This window comes from Podarcis muralis, chromosome 5 (assembly GCF_964188315.1).
Source record: "Podarcis muralis chromosome 5, rPodMur119.hap1.1, whole genome shotgun sequence".
In the NCBI taxonomy this organism is placed as follows: Eukaryota; Metazoa; Chordata; class Lepidosauria; order Squamata; family Lacertidae; genus Podarcis; species Podarcis muralis.
The window spans coordinates 92,749,843-92,769,931 of NC_135659.1; the positions used below are offsets into that span (position 1 = coordinate 92,749,843).

The window sequence follows — 20,089 nt, forward strand, 5'->3', positions numbered from 1 at the left end:
CAGAGGGTCACCCATTCGCGCTGAACTGGGGTGTGCATTCAGTTGTGCAAGGCGACATGAGTCTCTTTCTGCACCAACCACTTGTGAGTTATTATGCACAAGGTAGAACTGGTTTTGTGACCACCGGTGCTCAGCACCATTTGACAAGGCTGGGAGCACCTTCTCAGATGGTTGGGCATGAATTCCCACTTCCCCACCTCCCAAAGCAGGAGCAGCAGCAGTGTTGTGTAATGGTTAGAGTGTTGGACTATGACCTGGGAGAGACCAGGGTTAGGATCCCCACTCAGCCCTGAAACTCACTGGGTGAGCTTGGGCCAGTCATCGCCTCTCAACCTAACTGGCCTTTCAGGGTTGTTTTGCAGATGAAATGGGGAAGAGGAGAGCTCCCTGGAAGATAAAGGTGGCATATAAATGCAAAAACAAACAAATAAAAATGAAATTAGAGGAACCATGACTGCAAAGAGGTGCTCATGAAAGAGCAGAATGCAGGGTTTCTGTGATCATTTTGACATCAGTCCCTAAATGGCAACTTTCACAGTGGAATCCAAATTCAGTGCAGCGCTAATTTTAATGTTTCCATCTGGCAGGGCGCCATAGGACCTCCGGGGCCAGCTGGACCAGCCGTGAGTGAACCTACAATTTTATATCTCTTGCATATAAGTATGGAGTAGGTTGTGCATCACGCACATTGCTGTGTAGTGCAATGTCAACGGGGATCCTTCGTGCTGCTGTTTCTGAAGTCGCAGGAATAAGGCAAGGGCATAGCTAAGGGGCAGAACACACTTTTTGCATCCAGGTCAGGGGTCATCCACCTAAGGCCCATGGGCCACAAGCGGCCCACGGGCGCCATTTAACCAGCCCCCGAACTGAGCCACCCACTCGGCGAGTCCCTGCAAGCTGTGCTAAATCAGCGCGGCACGGGGACTCGCTTTCGTGGCACTGGAAATCATGTCTACGCAGACGATGGAAACTGCGGCTGCGCAGGTGTAGATGCCGGAAATCGTGGGGTCGTGCGCAGTCTGGCCTATGGAGGGATCTCCGCTGGAGTGAACTGGCCCAGGCAAGGTAAACCTTGCCGTCGCCTGATCCAGGTGGTCCCAGCACCTCCTGTTTAAAGGAGCTGGAAAATGGGAAGTCATAGCAGATAGTACCAGACTACATAGCACAAGGAAGCTTTGTGTGTCCAACAATAGCCAAGAGAGGAGATGCTAGATCTGGTCCAGTGTTCAATTTCCAACTCAACGTCTGCTGGGCCTGAAAATTAGCCAGCGCCAACAGATGGGTACATTTGGCCACAGTTAGTCCATTGGAATCAGCAAGGATTTGGATCAGCTCATAAAAGTTATACAGGTGCAAAATACCATTTTGTTAAATCTTGTGCCATCGCTGCGGAAAGCTGTGAAGTTATTGCGCCAATAGTTCACAGTATTGCCTTTTGTCTCTGTTGTTAATGTTCCATCATGATGTGAACTGATGTTCTGTCACCTGGATCATTTCAGGGGAGGAAACCACATGTGTTTTTGTTTTGGTTTTTGTAGCTGAAGAAGGAACTGCGCATCCTGCATTGGTCAGAGTTGGTCCTCTCCATTAAACAGCTAACATGCGCAATTGCTGACATTTCTTTATTTTTATAGCAAATTTAACGAAAGAAAGAATCGAAAAGGCAAAAAATAAACCCCGGCTCCCAATAATAATAATACAAAAACCATCCATATATCCATCTCAGTTTAAACCTACAAGTTGATAAATAGCACCCAAATGTCCTGACAGACAGCTGTTCAATATTGACAATTATAAGAAATATGTTCAAATGTAGCAAGGCCAGGAAGGTCCTCAGATGATCATTTAATAGATGGTGGGTGTTTGTCTTACTGGGCTCAAAGGATAAGTCACTTTGGTCTTCCTGATGGGCAGTTATGGGCAGTCACAGTAGCATCACCTGTTGGATGAGAAACCTATTGAGGTTATTAATATTGGGCCTATGGAAGCTGTTGGATGAATACAAATGGACTCTTCTTTGAAATAGTCCAAAAATATGGTTCAAAAACTTTACTTGCAGAACTTTAACTCCAAACAACTTGAAACAATAAAAGTTACATTCAGATAGTTGCCTATTTCTTTATACTGATCCCAGCATAGGTATAAACCTTTTAGATTCCTAGCATCTTGCATCCTGAGCTAAAAAATCAAAGCTATACAGTATCTCTCTTCAAACAGCCTCCATTTAGCCTGTGGCTGTTTTACTGGAGAGATTAGCACGTCCGTTCTCTTCAGCAGCTGGAAAACAAAGCATATGCATAGACCTATGGGATTCTCAGCTTGTGACTGAGCCAGCAGAGATACAGCCCCACTTAATGATTACCCTGTTAGGCTCTCTGCAGCTTCAGTGGAAATTTCCATGCCATGTTTCACAGTATACATGCAGACACATTATAGAGTTATTTTCCATTTCAATGTGCATTAAACAATTATGCTTAACAAAACCACCATGTGCAACTTAGTTCACTGCATCAGTTTTCACATTTCCTCACAGCCTCTTACGTCCGTGTAAGAACATCCATTCCCTTAGCAGGAAAGGGGCAAAATAGTTTGCTAATGTTTTAAAACTGCACATTTTATATTTGAATAAAGGGAAGGGAAAAGAGAGGAGAGGGTGGGTTTTCAAACAAGGTCTATTTTTTTATGAATCTTCTGTTTTTGAAATGTAATTTTGATCTCACTTTCAGGGCAAAGGACTTCCAGGGCCTCCGGTAAGCAAGACCAGCTTGGTACTATTTGCCGAAATCTAACCACACCAGAGCTTAATACTTACCTTTGCCTCCCTGAGAACTGCCTTCACAGCTCTCCGTTTTCAAACAATGCCTGCATCAGTTTTAGATGGAAGATCTAGAAATGTCCCATAGCATTTAAGACTTTGTACTAACATGAGTTTGACCAAACTGTGGGAGGCAGTGGAAGACAGGAGTGCCTGGCATGCTCTGGTCCATGGGGCCACGAAGAGCTGGACACAACTAAACGACAACAATTTGTGGGGTAGGCAAGGTAGAAGGTCTCCCCCATTATATACTCCACTGTCACCTCTATCCAAACCCCAGAAAGAGATTTTTTTTGGAACAGATGCTGGCAGAACCCTGAAGTGAAAATATGTTGGCTGTTATCTGATTCTGATCCGGTTGTGCCATACAAAACAGCCCTATTTGCTAAAGCAGCTAAAAGTATTCATGCTAGCTATATAAAAGACAATGCTTGCGATGATTGCAATGCAGACTCACTTGCGATCCCTTCCCCAGCCCAGTTTTGACATGATTGTGCCAGCCAGCTGAGGAAGTGATGAGGGGTGTGTGTGTGTGTGTGTGTGTGTGTGTGTGTCCCCACCCCCTTCTCTCTTTGTGGGTTGGAAGTTAAATTGCACACGTTGTATCTGTCGGGAACATACGAAATGGAAATGTGGAGCTTAGGACTGAGAAGCTGAGAGGAGCCTAAATGGACAGATTTGCTCTTGCAGCGACCTGTCCTTTGGCTTTATGGGTGAAAGGCAGGTACGGAATTTTACAAATAAAATGAAATAACCGGGGGGGGGGGGGGAGAGAATGCTATAGACCAGTGTTTCCCAACCTTGTGCCTCCAGCTGTTTTTGGACTACAATTCCCATCATCCCTTGCCACTGGTCTTGCTAGTCAGGGATGATGGGAGTTGTAGTTCAAAAACAGCTGGAGGCACAAGGTTGGGAAACACTGCTATAGACAGTGCAGGCGATTCATTAATTTGACTTATTGTAAATGGATGTATATCTCTGGATATATATATATTTAACAGGTTTTAACTGACTTGCTGGATGTGTAATTGAATTTGTAATGGCTTTTAGTCAAACGCAATAAATGATGGATTGGATTGCGAAGTAAGAACAGCTCCTTAGCAAGATGATTCAAATACCTTGGATGTTCAGAGCTCCTGTCCTACGGTTGTGGTTCATATAACATGCTTTCTCTCTTTTGCAGGGACCTCCAGGCCCCAGTGGGCTCCCAGGTGGAAACGGATATCCAGGACCACCCGTGAGTTCCCCTTCCTTCTGAAGTTTGCCATGCCATGATGCGCCCCAAAGGGACAAACCTCTTGCCTTTCAGCACTGCGTTTTTCAGGTGTTGCAACTGTATGTCCAAACAACCAGGTGGCAATCTTTCCTTTATAAGCAACGCCTGCCAGCATCATGGCACCCTCTCAGAGCCAAGTACTGAATCGATTCAAAATTTGGCAGCTGCGTCTCCTTTTAGCGTGGCTGAGAAGGGAGCAGCTCTTGAAACAGAGGCAGACTCTGGTCATTTGGCACCCTGAGTGAGCACAACCTTTGTCCCCTTCCCCCTGGAGATACTTCTTATTTTCACAATAACTCCTTTTGACACAGTGGCTTTTTATCGATCTTCTCAGTCTGTACTCATATAAATGTAGGTTGATTGTTATTGCTATTTTGTGCCTCCTTGGCTCGGCGACCTGTACTGTGGAACCACCCTAAACCCACCACTGCTTAGAAGGAAACAGCCACACAAAAAACAATTCATGGAGGTGGTTTGTGCAATTTTTGTTTTTGGTGAGAAGAATGCAGGGTTGCAGCATCAACCTTGCTTGAAGCTTCCTTTGCGCGGCGACGGCCCAGTGGGGAGCTGGGATGCCTTTGGGTACCCAAGGAATAAGCTGCCCTCCTATAACATAATTCCCCTTCTTTACAGCCAACCACCTTATTTATCAATAACTCAGCAGCGCTCAGAATGCCCTAAAGCAGAGTTCTCCAGGGAGGTGCCCGTGGGCACACACATGCCCACAGAGACCTTCCTCGGTGCTTGCCAGGTTGCCCACCATCCCACCCAGAAATGAGGCTTGAAAGAAGCTACCTTTGAAGGTGATCCGGAAACTACAATTAATCCAGAATGCGGCAGCTAGACTGGTGACTGGGAGCGGCCACTGAGACCATATAACACCAGTCCTGAAAAACCTACATTGGCTCCCAGTAGGCTCTCAAAGTGTTGGTGCTGACCTTTAAAGCCCTAAACGGCCTCGGCCCAGTATACCTGAAGGAGCATCTCCACCTCTATCGTCCAACCCAGACACTGAGGTCCAGCTCCGAGGTCCTTCTGGCGGTTCCTTCACTGCAAGAAGTGAGGTTACAGGGAACCAGGCAGAGGGCCTTCTCGGTGGTGGCACCCGCCCTGTGGAATGCACTCCCATCAGATGTCAAGGAAATAAACAACTATCTGACTTTTCGAAGACATCTGAAGGCAGCCCTGTTTAGGGAAGTTTTTAATGTTTGATGTTTTATCTTGTTTTTCATAATCTGTTTGCACACAGCAGCTTCTCCAGTTTGCAAATATGCCCTGCTGCAAAAGCTGGCAATCCCTGCTTTAGGGATGGAGCATGGCACTTGGCCTCTGAAAAATGTTTTGTTTTGTCCCCCGTCTTGGCCATTAACTCCCCTGCTCCTGGGGTCCTCTTCCACTCAGTGAGCTTGACTGTGCAAGACTTCCTGCCGCTAGTATCCTGTTCTCTTCTGTTTTTCTTCTGGCTCCCATGTGATCCTTTCCCAGCCAGGCTGCGCTTTCACCTTTATGGCATCCACCTCGTTTGGCCTCACATAACAATCACAGCAGGGAGATCAAACTGCTTGCCTGCCCAAATTGTTGTTGGGATTGGCTGTGCGAAGCTGCTGCATCAGAAAAGCCCGGAGAGACCGGGAGAGCAAATGTTAAGTCCCGGCAACATTTCCACTGCAAGAGTGGCTTTGGAGCATCAGTGTGCTTGAGTAAACAGACACAGAATGCAACAAGATCTTCATTCAGATAATCCAAATAGGGGGATGTGTGCAAAATATCACCAAGTAAAACATCAGCGCAAGGATTTCTGATGGTGCCACAGGATTTTGTCCCCTCTCCACCCCCCTCCACTAAATCTGTTATGGGGTCTCCCCCCCCCAACCCTCTGGAGCAGATTTGGGAAGCATGTGGGCTGAACACAGTGGGAGGAGGAGAAGGAATAAATTCCCGTCATGCAAATAGAAATCCTTGCGCTGCTGGGGTGCATTAGTTGGAGACTGCAAAAATGTCAGGGGCCCTAGTGCGGGTGAACATGCTAGCTCTGTCCCCTTTATCTCTTTTTTCCATCACCTTCCAAATTGTGGAAGACTTGTGGGGTGATTTTTATACCTGCGGAGAAGCTCAGCACATTTTGGAACCCTGGAGGACCCAGTCTGTGGCTTGCCACAAAGGGGAAGGTGACGAAAATTGACGCCCTCCTTCTCCTATTTTCCCGCATTTGGGAACCACAAAATAAACTAGGCATATAATCTGGGCAGGGTGGGGGACAGTTACGATGTGAACAGGTGGTATAAATTCTACACCAGGAAAATGGACTATATAAGGAGTGTTTGTGCATTCAACATTGGCTGTGTAACCAATGGTTGAGATGTGCAAATCAGTCAAAGCCCAAAGACTTGTACATCTGTACAGGCAGCCTTTACCTGTGTTCCATGTATTGGGTTGTCTCCAATATTAGCCCTACTCAGAGTAGACCCATTGCAATCTATGGGCCTGACTAACCTAGGTGCATTAATTTAAACAGATCTTATTTGGTAACTGCTGGCTTGTTTGAAACCCACCGCAGTGCGCATTCTTTGCACTGTGTCATAAAATCATTGCTAATCCATTCCCCCAGGTTTTGCAGGACAAATCCTCCCCTCATTTTCAAGAATCAGAAACCTTTTTAAGATTTATTGAGTGCCATGGAAGCTACCCACAATTTGCATGTTGACGGGATTTCATAAATTTGGGGTGCCTTTATGTTTAACCTCCAATTCTTCAAAATCTTCTCCCAGATCTGCAAGCTGGAAATCATTTCTCCCCAAATATAAATAGGCTGTACCTGCACTGAAACCTTTGCTATTTCTCATTCTGTTTAGGGACCTGCTGGGCTTCCTGGTTTCGCTGGACCACCGGGACCCCCAGGACCACCAGTAAGTTTAGATATATTTTTTTTCAGATCATGCTATTGCACTTGGGGGAAATTGCCTGCTCAGCTGCCCATCACTGTATCCTTTCAGGGGAATCCACAAGGGATGCCCGTTCTTTAGCAATAGCATTATGTTCAGGAAAGCGATAGCTTTCGCTGCTGACAGCCGATGAAAAATTGTAATGCACTTCAATGCACATGAGTGCTGTTCAGTGAATACTAAGGCAATAATGGAATGGAGACACAGATTGCCCAGTGCTTCTGGCGAGGTGAAAAAGTACCGTACTTTTCTGTGTATAAGACTAGTTTTTTTCTTCTTTAAAAGTTATGCTAAAAAGTGGGGGTCGTCTTATACATGGATAGTGCTAAAGGGGGGACAAGATGTTTGATTGGTTCCTGCTGCGAGCCGGCGATTGTCAGCGGCTATTGGGTGTGTTATTGGTGGCTGTGGCAAGTGCTGGAGTTGATTGGCTGTCGCTGTAGCAATTGGGCGGGCGATTGGCCGCTTCTGTCGGCGAGGGGACAGACGATGTCATACACGGAAAAATGTGGCACTTATTGGAAAGGTCAAGCACCCCTCGTAGCATGTGACTTGTCTTTTGGAGCCATTATTTTTTCTTGCAGCGTAGTAAGATCTGGTGTACTTAGACTGACTTCAGATGAGTTGACTATGGGCTGGATTGCATTAGCCTGCTGAGCAGGGCAGTGAGTTAAATGGCCCATTCCTGGAGATGTCTGACGTGCCACGATAATACACCGCCTTACTTATGTGTTAGAATTCCTGCTCCATGGCTGCAGTCATGGGATTTTTGTCTTTCACATGACGGTGTATGTTTTGACTCCACAGAGTGGGAAGTGACGGAGACAGGATGTTTGTGTTACTGGGTTCCGTGAAGTGGGACTATTGTCCTTTGTTCTTTTTCTCTTTGCTGTCTGATGCTAGAGAGAGGGAGCCATGTTGCAGCGCTCCGTGTGTGTTTATATGTAAATAAAGTAGATTAGCCAAAATGCTCAGTTGCTGAGGTCTGTCACGCAAGTTGCGAAGACTCTGCGGATCCCTAAGTGTGCCGATGTCTGTTGGCAGCCTGTTTAGGGAAGCTTTTAATGTTTAATAGGTTGTTGTATTTGTGTTTTGTTGGAAGCCGCCCAGAGTGGCTGGGGGGACCCAGCCAGATGGTCGGGGTATAAATAAATAAATAAATTATTATTATTATTATTATTATTATTATTATTATTATTATTATTATTATTATCATCAGGCGCTGTGATGTTCAGGCAGAAGAAAGCTTTTGAAGCTCCCGAACAATCGACCAGGAGGGAGAGAACATGCCAGTCAGGCGTGTGTCTTTGCCAGGGCCCTACTTGAGAGTAGGACAAGCTCCTGACAACTTATACCCCATTTGGATTACTATTACTCTAACTGGGACTTCCTTCGAAAAACGTTTGGAAATTTCAGTGGGTCAAAGCTGCAGTGGCCAGTTCTCTGGTTACAGGGAGAACAGAAACACTTGGTTAGCTACAGCTGCACTGACTGCAAGTCTGGTCACAATTCGGAGACATGGTTATGACCTACAAAGCCCTTATAGCTTGGGTCCAAGCTCTCTGAAGGAATGTATCTCCCTCTATGAGCTTGCCCAGGCTTTGAGATCTTCTGAGGAGGCCCTTCTCTCAGTCCTGCCACCCCCACGGTAGGGCTGAGTCATGTATCAATATCCTGTATTGTCCAAAAGCGGTTTGAAGAAGAGTTTGGATTTGATATCCCGCTTTATCACGACCCGAAGGAGTCTCAAAGCGGCTAACATTCTCCTTTCCCTTCCTCCCCCACAACAAACACTCTGTGAGGTGAGTGAGGCTGAGAGACTTCAGAGAAGTGTGACTAGCCCAAGGTCACCCAGCAGCTGCATGTGGAGGAGCGGAGATGCGAACCCAGTTCACCAGATTACAAGTCTACCGCTCTTAACCACTACACCACACTGGCTCTCAGTCCATATGGCGATATTGGTTTCATAATTTTTGACCTGGCAATATATCACGAATCGTGCGTGTGTGTGCGCGCGCTATGCAAAAATCACAATGTGGGGAAAACCGTGAAGCCAGCCATCGCCTCTACCAAGCTCCGTCCTTATTTCAGACATTGTGATATATCGGTATGTTGTGATGTTTAGCTAGTGATACATCACAATGTTGAAAACCATATATCGCTTGGTCCTATTCCACAGGTACGTTTGGTGAGGACCTGAGGCAGGGCCTTCTTGGTGGCTGCTCCAAGATTGTGGAAATACCTCCCATGGAAGGCTAGATTGCCCCCCCTGCCTTTTTTCACTGGTAGTTTTGGCCATCAACTGGCTGTTGTGAAAGTCTTCTGAGATTGGGTGTTGTATATTGTTTCCTTTCCATCATTTTTAGGGGTTTCAGTGCTGGTTTTTTAAATAATAATAATAATGATAATAATAATAATGTTATTTTTCATTTGTGCTGAGAGCTATCTTGGGTCCCGACTGGGAGAAAGGCAGGATATAAATAAATAAAATGCAGTTTTGATTATTTCCAGCTCTTGAATCTTCCAAATAAAAATTACAAATTGTTCAGAGCTGATTAGACACTCAAATGGAGCACAATAAAAGCGGCTTGCAGCATGTCTGAATTCAAATATATTCTTTGTTACCCTTGGCATGTATTGGCGACATATTTAAAACCCACACTCTTTGTTGCAGGGTATTCCTGGAGTTATGCCCGACGGCAATGGAGACCTTCAGGTACTGTTTCCTTTTACACACCTATCAAACTGTCTGAGTTATTTTCCAACTGCACAAATGCTTAAGCTCTATATATCTTTTAGTGTGACAGAACTTACACTCTGGAATTCCCTGCCTGTTGACACCAGGCAGGTGCATTCACTGTACTCTTTTTGGCGCCTGCTAAAAAAGATTTTTGTGTAGACAATCCTTTGAATGTTTTAAAGAGCCGCCTTCACTGTACGCTTTTTGGCGCCTGCTAAAAAGATTTTTGTGTAGACAATCCTTTGAATGTTTTACTGGTTTTTACTGATAATTCTGTTTTATTCTCTTTGGAAATGACTTTCAGGGTGGTTTTGTTTACAATCCCTAATTGTAAAAAAAAATAAGAATTACAACTGAGTGATGCCAATTTTTAAATGCCTGCAGAAAACCTTTCTGTTTCTCCAGGCAAGCTATTAAAAGTCCTTGCGCTTTTATTGCATGTTCTTTTTTTTATTAACCTTTGTAAACAGCTTTGACAAATACTTGTGATGTAGTGGCATATAAATAAATACACAAAGAATGCCCTGGTGGTGAGCACTGGTTCTGCACAACTGGTGCCGACGGCTTCATCAAATCACAAGCATCTTCTTCCTCTTCGTTGAAATCATCGCTTTTGTTCATGCCTTTGAAATAGGAATGGTCAAATTTGGTCCGCGGTTGACAACAGCACCTTGTTCCCGTGGGCAGGGCAGCTGTTTGTTCTGTGGGCTTTGAGCACACACAAGAAAGTCTTGATTCTTTGCGTTGAAACAAACATGACATTAACGCGAGTCGGCAAAGCAACATTTCAGCATTCCCCATCTGTTGTTATGACAGTTCCCTTCATTTTCTAATTGGAGTCCTCAAGGAGAAGCTAATAATTTCCTTGAACCGCCTTATTGGAAAACCTTTTTAGAGGTTGGATGGGAAATGACAGCATTCCCCTCCCTTCTTTTCCATTTTCAAAAGAGCATCCTATAGAAGCTAATAGAAAATTATAACCTTGCTGTGAAATGACATTATTATATTTTTTTTTGAAGGGGTGAAATACCAAGGAAAATATCTTGCTTTAAGTCCCATGGATTTGTAAAGAAACTACCATTAACATCTCTCTCCCAATTTCCATTGACTCTGAACTAAGATAAGTTGAGGCTGAAGAAGACCATGGCTGGGGGCAAGAGGGGGAGGGGAAAGGACTTTACTTTTTGAGGTATCCCAGGACACAAGGCTTCACCAACCTGGTGCCCTCCAGATGTGTTGAACTGCAGCTGGCAGGGGCTGATGGGAGTTGTAGTCCAACACATTTGAAGGACACCAGGCTGGCCAAAGCTGCCCCAAGCTACTGTTCTCAGAAGCCATAGTGAGTTAAAGGTAAAGGGACCCCTTACCATTAGACCCAGTCGTGGCCGACTCTGGGGTTGCAGTGCTCATCTCGCTTTATTGGCCAAGGGAGCCGGCGTACAGCTTCCGGATCATGTGGCCACCATGACAAAGCCACTTCTGGCGAACCAGAGCAGCGCACAGAAACGCCGTTTACCTTCCCGCCGGAACAGTACCTATTTATCTACTTGCACTTTGACATGCTTTCGAACTGCTAGGGTTGCGATTTGCCGCTTCTGCGCATGTGCGTGACGTCATTTTGCATGTCTGTGCATGCGCAAGTGGCGAAACCCAGAAGTAACCCTTTCTGGTACTTCCGGGTCGCCACAGGACGTATCCTGAAGGAACGTAACATGAAGCAAACGTAACATGAGGTATGACTGTATTACAGAACTGCATTCCCTGGTGTTTCCCAGGAAGAGCAAATCCCTGTTGCTCAGAAACAGCCACAACAGTGGTTCCTCGCAGGAAACCTCTGCCTTGACCCATTTTACAGCTAAAGGCGTGGCACAGCCTTTCTCCTGCTTTTGTACAGTTCCTTACACTTTATTCGTCCATTGTATTTCTTTTTTTTAAAAAACACACATTTAATTTCACTCAGTAGAGAAACGGAGACAGTGGGTTGTAACCAGTGCTAGTCCTACTTCAAGTAATCCCATTGGTATTGATGAAAAGAACTTAGGCCCATTAATTTCAGTGGGTTTACTCTGAGTAAACCTTAGTTGGATGTAACATCCCCACATTGTGCAAAACTGCTATTTGATGCATTGTGACTCTTGTAACAAAGAAATGCAGACTTGTTGTTGTTTTATTTAAAAGACAAAAAAATTGCTGAAATGTTGTAATAAGCAATCGGCTTAACCAGTTTCACCAAATCCTGAATTTCCCTTAACCACCAGCAATCTAGAGTTGAATATTGTCCATGAAACACAGTAACAGAAATTTCCAGGCTTGTTAATATCACTGCCTTCTCCCCTCGTGGATTAATTATTTTTGTTCTGGTTTAATCTGGTTGTGTGTTATATTTATATTATATTTCCCATTTGTTTTGAGTACAGTGTCCAGCTGTCTGTCCACCTGGCCCTCCAGGGCCGCCAGGGATACCAGGATTCAAGGTGAGGAATGCTCTTTGGTGAACTTAGAGTAGCCATTGCCTGACGTAATGTAGAGAGAAACACAGGCTGCATAACCCATCTGCAGCCCAGATAAGTAGGTTTCCTAGATACAGAATCATGCATGCTCATCTTCAACACGCTGCTTCCAATCTAGATGGATTCTAGATCCTGTTGCATGTGTAGGTCTCCAAACCACCCCTCAAAATAATTCACACATCACACGTAATTTTAGTTTTAGGTTTTTGGGCACTATTTTGGCCACAACTTTATTAAAATACAAAATCTGTGCGTGGTTGCTTAGACATTGGTTATGACTATCTGTCCCCCCGCCTGGGACAGAACTGACATTCCGAACTCCATCGGAAGCCAGTGAAGGGAAAGACAATGTTGGGGATCAGTTGAGCTGAGTGTCAGTCCCTCACCCCTCACCCAACCAGCTCCCCAAGGCTTGCCAGCCCTGGTCCCATTTCAGGGATTGAACGAAATCGTGGCAAGCCCCAGGATTCCTTTAACGGAATTCCCTTCCAGCACCACTGGAGTGGCAGGCACAGCCTATCCTGACCCCTCCGCCACCAGCTTTTTATAACCAATGCCTAACCGCAACCTTACAAGTTGTGACGAATTGCTAAGCAGTAGGCAAAAACCAAGTGGCACCAGCCAATCAGCCAAATGGCAAAATTCCTACTAGGCCCCTGCACCAAGGCAGACGACCCCATGACAGGCAAAGCAAGGTCAACTGGAACACAGGGCGGGCGGGCAGGTGATCCGATGCACTCTGCTAAAGAGAAAGCAAAAGCCAGAGTGCCCTAATATTTAAAGACTAGGGTCCCACCTCCCAATTTGCTACATACAATTTGCCCCAGCAAGCCGGTCAGCCAATTGATGCACCAGGCAATAGCCATTAACCTGCCTGGCAACACAGGGCTGGCCTGGCGGCCCACACTGCAGCCTTGAGAACCAGAGAACACACCTTGTCTATAAGGGTGGGTGACGTAACAACCCACATTTGAAAACCCTCCCCTTAATTTGGTTATCCACACTTTCCCCTCCCAGAAGGTGAATGTAGAAGCAAGTGCCAATGGTGGTCTTAGCGTATGCCCACCCACAACATCATTAAGGAGGTGGGGATATCTCTAGGACCAAGTCCATCCATGGCAGGTGGTGGGACAATGCAGCATCAATCTGCAATGAGCTTTGATCTCTGGAATTAAACTAGTTTGTGGAAAAGTGCTCTTGAGGGGTGTAAAATATTCAACAGGTCCAAACTGAATCAGAATTGTAGAGTTGGAAAGGACCCTGACGATCATCTAGTCCAGTGGTTCTCAACCTGTGGGTCCCCAGATGTTGTTGGACTACAACTCCCATCATTCCTAGCCAGCATGACCAGTGGTCAGGGGTGATGGGAGTTGTAGTCCAACAACATCTGGGACCCATAGGTTGAGAACCACTGATCTAGTCGCTCAGGGGTCTCAGCTGAAGCATCCATGACAGATGGCCACCAGACCTGGGTAGGAGAAACTCAAGATCTCAGGTGCATTGAATGTACAATGCAATGTTTTGTTTGTGTAGCCATAGACAGAGTCCCACTAGTGCAATGGACCTTTAACCCCCTCCGGTGCTTTTTTCTGGGGTTATGCAGGGGTACGCATACCCCTAAACATTTTGTGAATCATGTTTCATGCCATGAAACATTTTGTACTTTTGTCCTCGGGTCACAAACACCACGGGTTACAAACACTTCGGGTGACAGATTCTGCTAACACAGAAGTAGTACCTCGGGTTAAGAACTTTACCTCAGGATGGGAACAGAAATCGTGTGCCGGCAGTGCGGTGGCAGTGGGAGGCCCCATTAGCTACAGTGGTACCTCAGGTTAAGAACAGTTTCCGGTTAAGAACGGACCTCCGGAAAAAATTAAGTTCATAACCAGAGGTACCACTGTATTTATTTCCCCCCGATACGAACTATAAAATGGTGATTTTCTTGAGTCAAAATAATACCCCTAAACATTTTTTTAAGGGGGCGGGAAAAGAGCACTGCCCCTCTCTCCTCTCTATCAAATCTGCTCTGGGAGGGTCAGGAGAGCCCTAAGATCAGCACACAGTAGGAGGAGATGGGAGATTGTTCTGTCCAGCAAGCAAAAATGATGAAATGATCACCTTAGTGTAACATTGAATTCCGCTGTGGATTCTCCTTGTGTGGAGGTTTTGAGAAAAAGGCGGAGCAAGCTTTTGTTGAGAAAGAGCCATAGCTCAGTGGCAGAGCATCTGTTTCACATGCAGAAGATCCCAGATTGAATTCCTAGCATCTCCAGATTTGGAATGTGTGAAGCCCTGGAGAGTCTGTGCTAGTGTGTAGACCAGTGTTCCCCAACCTTGGGTCTCTAGCTGTTTTTGGACTACAACTCCCATCATCCCTCGCTAGCAAGACCAGTGGTCAAGGATGATGGGAATTGTAGTCCAAAAACAGCTGGTGGCCCAAGGTTGGGGAACACTGGTGTAGACAACACCCAGGTGGGGGGGGGGACCCCTGACCATTAGGTCCAGTCGTGACCGACTCTGGGGTTGCAGTGCTCATCTCGCTTTACTGGCCTAGCTTCCGGGTCATGTGGCCAGCATGACTAAGCCACTTCTGGCGAACCAGAGCAGCGCACGGAAACGCTGTTTACCTTCCCACCGGAGCAGTCCCTACTTTGACATGCTTTCGAACTGCTAGGTTGGCAGGAGCAGGGACCGAGCAACGGAAGCTCACCCCATCGTAAGGATTCGAAACACCCAGGTAGAGGGACCCAATTATCTGTTTCCCAAGCAGTGGGCTTCCCCCCCCCCCAATGGATTTGTACAGACTGTATCTGTGCAGAAATGATTAATTTACTAATTTGAATTATACATGAATTACATGTAACAGTAAATTTCTAAGCAGTTTAGAACAGAACGAAAGAGGAAAATGAACATCAGAGTATCTCGTAAGCAACTGGGTATAATTAATGCTGTGAGAGACGCGGTGGCTTGGGTGCCCGCAGGCTCCGCATTGCCCAAATGGTCCACCCACTGCCTCCCCCCAGCTGTAGGGCGGCTGAGTGGAAGGAGGCAGGCAGACTCCGGAGGCCCCACGGTGTGCCCTGCCCCTATGGGTGGCTCGCCCTGCTCCTGGGCACACCGCCCCTGGCACCTGAGTGGCTTCCTCCCCCACTGCTTAGTCTGTGTGATTTATTGCTGGCTGGTTCCCTGACACAACATGTAGATATATACTCACTATTACTCCATGAAATGTTTCTCATTGAATAGACTCAATACAGTTTGGTTTTCTAAAAGCTGTGTGTGCACCTTTTTGACCCAAACTGCATGTCTACAGTAATAGGATACTGATTACTCTGGTTTTATTTTTAGGGACATACGGGTTATAAAGGCGAACCTGGAGAAGTAGGCAAAGATGGCGAGAAGGTAACACAAACACCCCTTTTTTCTTAAGCGTCAATTTTGTTCCCAGCGAAAGCTTCAAGGAAATTGGGCTGTCAATCAGCCAGAATAGATTGGAATCAACAGTGTTGTGAGGAGTAGGCTTAAGGGATGGGAGATGAATGAATTAAGAAAATAAATTGCTGTTTTATATCAGGTTACATGCCCAGTCTTGGATGTTAGGCATTGTTGCATTTTTCTGTGTAGAGTGTTCAGTCAAGGGCCGGATCTACACAGCTATAAAAAAGAAAAGCACTATGAAAAGAAACGCTATAAAAGCTCACAATGGAAATGATCATTGACTTCAGATTTCTGCTCTATAGCGCCATCTGGTGTGACATTTTTATAACACATTTATAATGTTATAATTGATGAGTGTAGCTGAGTCCAAGAAGAGGAGAGGGTAGAGAACGTAAGAATCCCAGGGCAGTTGAAATATTCATCCCTGAAATAGACACTTCAACAACACTGGGCTAGTTCATGCCAAATTATAAAAACGATGAGTCAGTGTAGGCAGATTTTTGGAGGACAAGGCTGCCAGTGCTGTTATCCCCCCGTTCAGGTGTTAGAAGCCCAAAGCATGAGCTGTACTGAGTAACACTGTGCGGGCTGAGTAGGGATACGAGAAAAATTAAATCCAGTTTGCATTTGAAGGTTAACCTACTTAATTTGCACTTTCTTGAAACAGTAATATGTGCGCCGAAACATCACCACCTTTTGACATTTGCACTTCGCCAAATTTTACAGTGCAGTTCTCCAGCCAATCAATGTGTCCAAATGATGCATGCGAATTTTGCATTTCTGTAAAGCGTGCGTGTAAATGCCTATATCAATGCAAGCAGCACACGAAAGTGTATTACATGTTCCAGAAACATGTCTATTAGGCAAAATTGCGCACAAACCTGAAAACTGAAATGCTGATGAATTTTCATGAGGACTTTTAATAATAGTAATAATAATAATTTTTTAAAAAATGCAAAGTGATTTGGAAATGTGGAGAATGGAAAATGAAAAACCGAAAGAAACTTAAATGGAAAGATCTGTCCGTCTCTAGTAAACTTTATGGGGAGTGAGAATATTACCGGTCATTGGATGACTGGTTTTGTTCCTAAAATATACTCCTGTCCAGTAATGAGGCCACTGTTTGGGTTGCAAGATAATTTCTACAGCAATCCAGATGTTGACAAGGGTTAAATCATGGGTAGGCAAACTAAGGCCCAGGGGCCGGATCCAGCCCAATCGCCTTCTCAATCCGGCCCGCGGATGGTCCAAGAATCAGCGTGTTTTTACATGAGTAGAATGTGTCCTTTTATTTAAAATGCATCTCTGGGTTATTTGTGGGGCATAGGAATTTGTTCTTTTTCCCCCCTTCAAAATATAGTCCGGGCCCCCACAAGGTCTGAGGGACAGTGGACCGCCCCCCTGCTGAAACAGTTTGCTGACCCCTGGGTTAGATGGAGGCTTGAATTGGTAGCCAATATGTATACAGCAATGCTATTTGGGACACATGATTCCACCATGTTAAGGTTAATGGATTAGACTATTTCATGGAGGAGAGCTTTCAATGATAGCCATGATGGCAGTCCTCCGCCTCCACAGTCGAAGGGAGCGATGCTTGCAAATACCTGTTGCTGGAAGCCACGGGGGGGGGGGGAGGGTTGTAGGCCTTGTCAACACACCTTGCGTCATTCATTTCTTGTTCTCTTCTTCCAGGGTTCACCAGGACCCCCAGGTCCTGCAGGACCTCCAGGAACTGTTGGCTTGCAGGTAAAATAGGCCACCGTTTTTATTTATTTTTAAAATATTTTTTATTCGTTTTCAATTTAAAACCTTCCAATTAATGACAAATCAATTCCAATCACACCGAATCATTAAACCAAAAATAGTAAAAGGTAAAGGGACCCCTGACCATTAGGTCCAGTTGTGGCCGACTCTGGGGTTGCGGCGCTCATCTCGCTCTATAGGCCGAGGGAGCCAGCGTTTGTCCGCAGACAGCTTCCGGGTCATGTGGCCAGCATGACTAAGCCGCTTCTGGCAAACCAGAGCAGCACACGGAAACGCCGTTCACCTTCCCGCTAGAGCGGTACCTATTTATCTACTTGCACTTTGACGTGCTTTCGAACTGCTGGGTTGGTAGGAACAGGGACCGAGCAATGGGAGCTCACCCCATCGCGGGGATTCGAACTGCCGACCTTCTGATCAGCAAGTCCTAGGCTCTGTGGTTTAACCAAAATACAGCCAATTAAACATTCCAAATTTAAAAAAATAAATTCAAAAGGGGGCTTCCCACGTTCTGGATATCGAGAGATGTCCTTCATTTGTTTTCTGCTTTTCTTCCTTGTTGTTTTCCACTTACATAGTTCCGATCTTAACTGTCCTTATCTTCTCTATCAGCCACTGATGTGTTATTTAACAAAGTCCATATATCTTATTTAACAAAGTCCATATATCTGTTATCCTGCAAGAGGCAAAATTTTTATTCCATGTTGTTTTCCATTAGTTGTTTTTAAGACACAGTCCTCTGGGTAGTCCCTCCTTTCACTCCACCATCTTCTTTACTCCAAATGCTCTGGGCATAGTTCTGCCCATAGTACTGCCCAACTCACAAAAAAAGAGCCCCAGACTCTGATCTCTGTCTTTTCCCACCAAACAATGCCTTGGCCTGCATGCCACTTCCAGAATTTCATTTAATCCTGAGTTTTCTAAATAAATCAACAGATACTTTTCATTCCTAGGGACCACGAGGGTTAAGAGGTCTGATTGGCCCCGTGGGGCCTGTTGGAGACAGGGTAAGTCCAGCTTCCTTTCCTCTTGACTCTTCTCAGACCCTTGCACCAAAGAAGGCTGTTCTCAAATCCAGCATTTCTGTGTAACCTGTGAGTAAGAGTGGAAATTGATGTTGTTTGACATTGATTGACATTGGAGAGAAATTGAGTTGAGAAACAAGATTAAGGCTACATATTGAAATAGGAATGTACAGTGGTGCCTCGCAAGACGAAATTAATTCGTTCCGCGAGTTTTGTCGTCTTGCGATTTTTTTCGTCTTGCGAAGCACGGTGTCGGGAAAGTTTTGGAAAAGCTTCAAAAATCACCAAAGTCTTCAAAAACCTCAAAAAAGGCTACCACACCGCGTGCTATGAGTTGCTCCTCGAAGTCAAGTCTCAACTGTATTAACGGTGTTAAGAAAAAGGAAACAAACTTGCAAGACGTTTCCGTCTTGCGAAGCAAGCCCATAGGGAAAATCGTCTTGCGAAGCAGCTCAAAAAACAAAAAACCCTTTCGTCTAGCGAGTTTTTTGTCTTGCGAGGCATTCGTCTTGCGAGGTACCACTGTATTAGATAAAATGTAAAGAAATATACAATAATAAGAGTACATTCATTTGTAAAAAAAGAATATACAACGAGATTGACAGGAAGTCTGTAGTGTTGGTAGAAATATTATTTTGAAATGGCTTTATGGCTTTCTTTTTTCTTTTTTCTTTCTTTAGCTACATAAATTTGGTATATAAACTTTGTATACATGTTGGAACATATATTATAATATGCTCTGTAATATGATAATGTATACATATGTGACATAAGAACGTTAATTTTTTAAAAAGCAAAAAAAGAGAGAGAGTGGAAATGGACCATGAGAAAGGTTCTCCTACTTCAGACCTTTCCTTGGCCTCAGATGCAACTAGGCCACCTTTGCCAAGCAGTTGCCTGTCAGTCTTTGCAGAAAACTGGCTTACCTTGCAGGAGGGGTGGGGAACCTCAAGATCATGAGGCAAAGGCAGCCCCCCAGGATGGTCTGTTTCGCCCTTGGCTCTCTCACCAGCCTGTGCCTCTCGCCATGCCCACCTCAAGGGTTGCCCTTGCCTGGGATTGATTCATCCTTGATCGGGCATAACTGTCATTGAAAGTCTACTCAATATTGATCCAGAGTAGATTCCAATGTATAGTTAGCAGAGTGAAAACATAAACAGGTTGCAGGGTTCCCCAAAAATAGACCAGAGGCAATTAATATTCCATCCAGCAGAGCTTTACTGCTACTGAAGGCAAATGAGCATCATGGTCACAAATCTAATACATTCAGGATTGGCACTGTCCATAAGAAATCCAGTTGCTGCCGACTTGATAAACTTAAAGGTACCCCTGACCATTAGGTCCAGTCGTGGCCGACTCAGGTTGCGGCACTCATCTCGCTTTATTGGCCAAGGGAGCCGGTGTACAGCTTTCGGGTCATGTGGCCAGCATGATTAAGCCACTTCTGATGAACCAGAGCAGAGCATGGAAACGCCGTTTACCTTCCCGCCATAGTGGTACCTATTTATCTACTTGCACTTTGACGTGCTTTTGAACTGCTAGGTTAGCAGGAGCAGGGACCAAGCAACGGGAGTTCACC

General features: G+C 45.3%; 1 protein-coding gene across 1 annotated transcript in view; it reads left to right on the plus strand.

The window, feature by feature from the left end:
* The window catches only part of COL9A3 (collagen type IX alpha 3 chain), a 74,748-nt gene that overhangs the window by 20,762 nt on the left and 33,897 nt on the right, over window positions 1-20,089 (plus strand). The window contains exons 6-14 of the mRNA XM_028735408.2: window positions 588-623; window positions 2,727-2,750; window positions 3,999-4,052; window positions 6,944-6,997; window positions 9,708-9,749; window positions 12,191-12,247; window positions 15,635-15,688; window positions 17,417-17,470; window positions 18,439-18,492. Coding sequence (XP_028591241.2) covers window positions 588-623; window positions 2,727-2,750; window positions 3,999-4,052; window positions 6,944-6,997; window positions 9,708-9,749; window positions 12,191-12,247; window positions 15,635-15,688; window positions 17,417-17,470; window positions 18,439-18,492 — 429 coding nt within the window. The remainder of the gene's footprint in view (window positions 1-587; window positions 624-2,726; window positions 2,751-3,998; window positions 4,053-6,943; window positions 6,998-9,707; window positions 9,750-12,190; window positions 12,248-15,634; window positions 15,689-17,416; window positions 17,471-18,438; window positions 18,493-20,089) is intronic.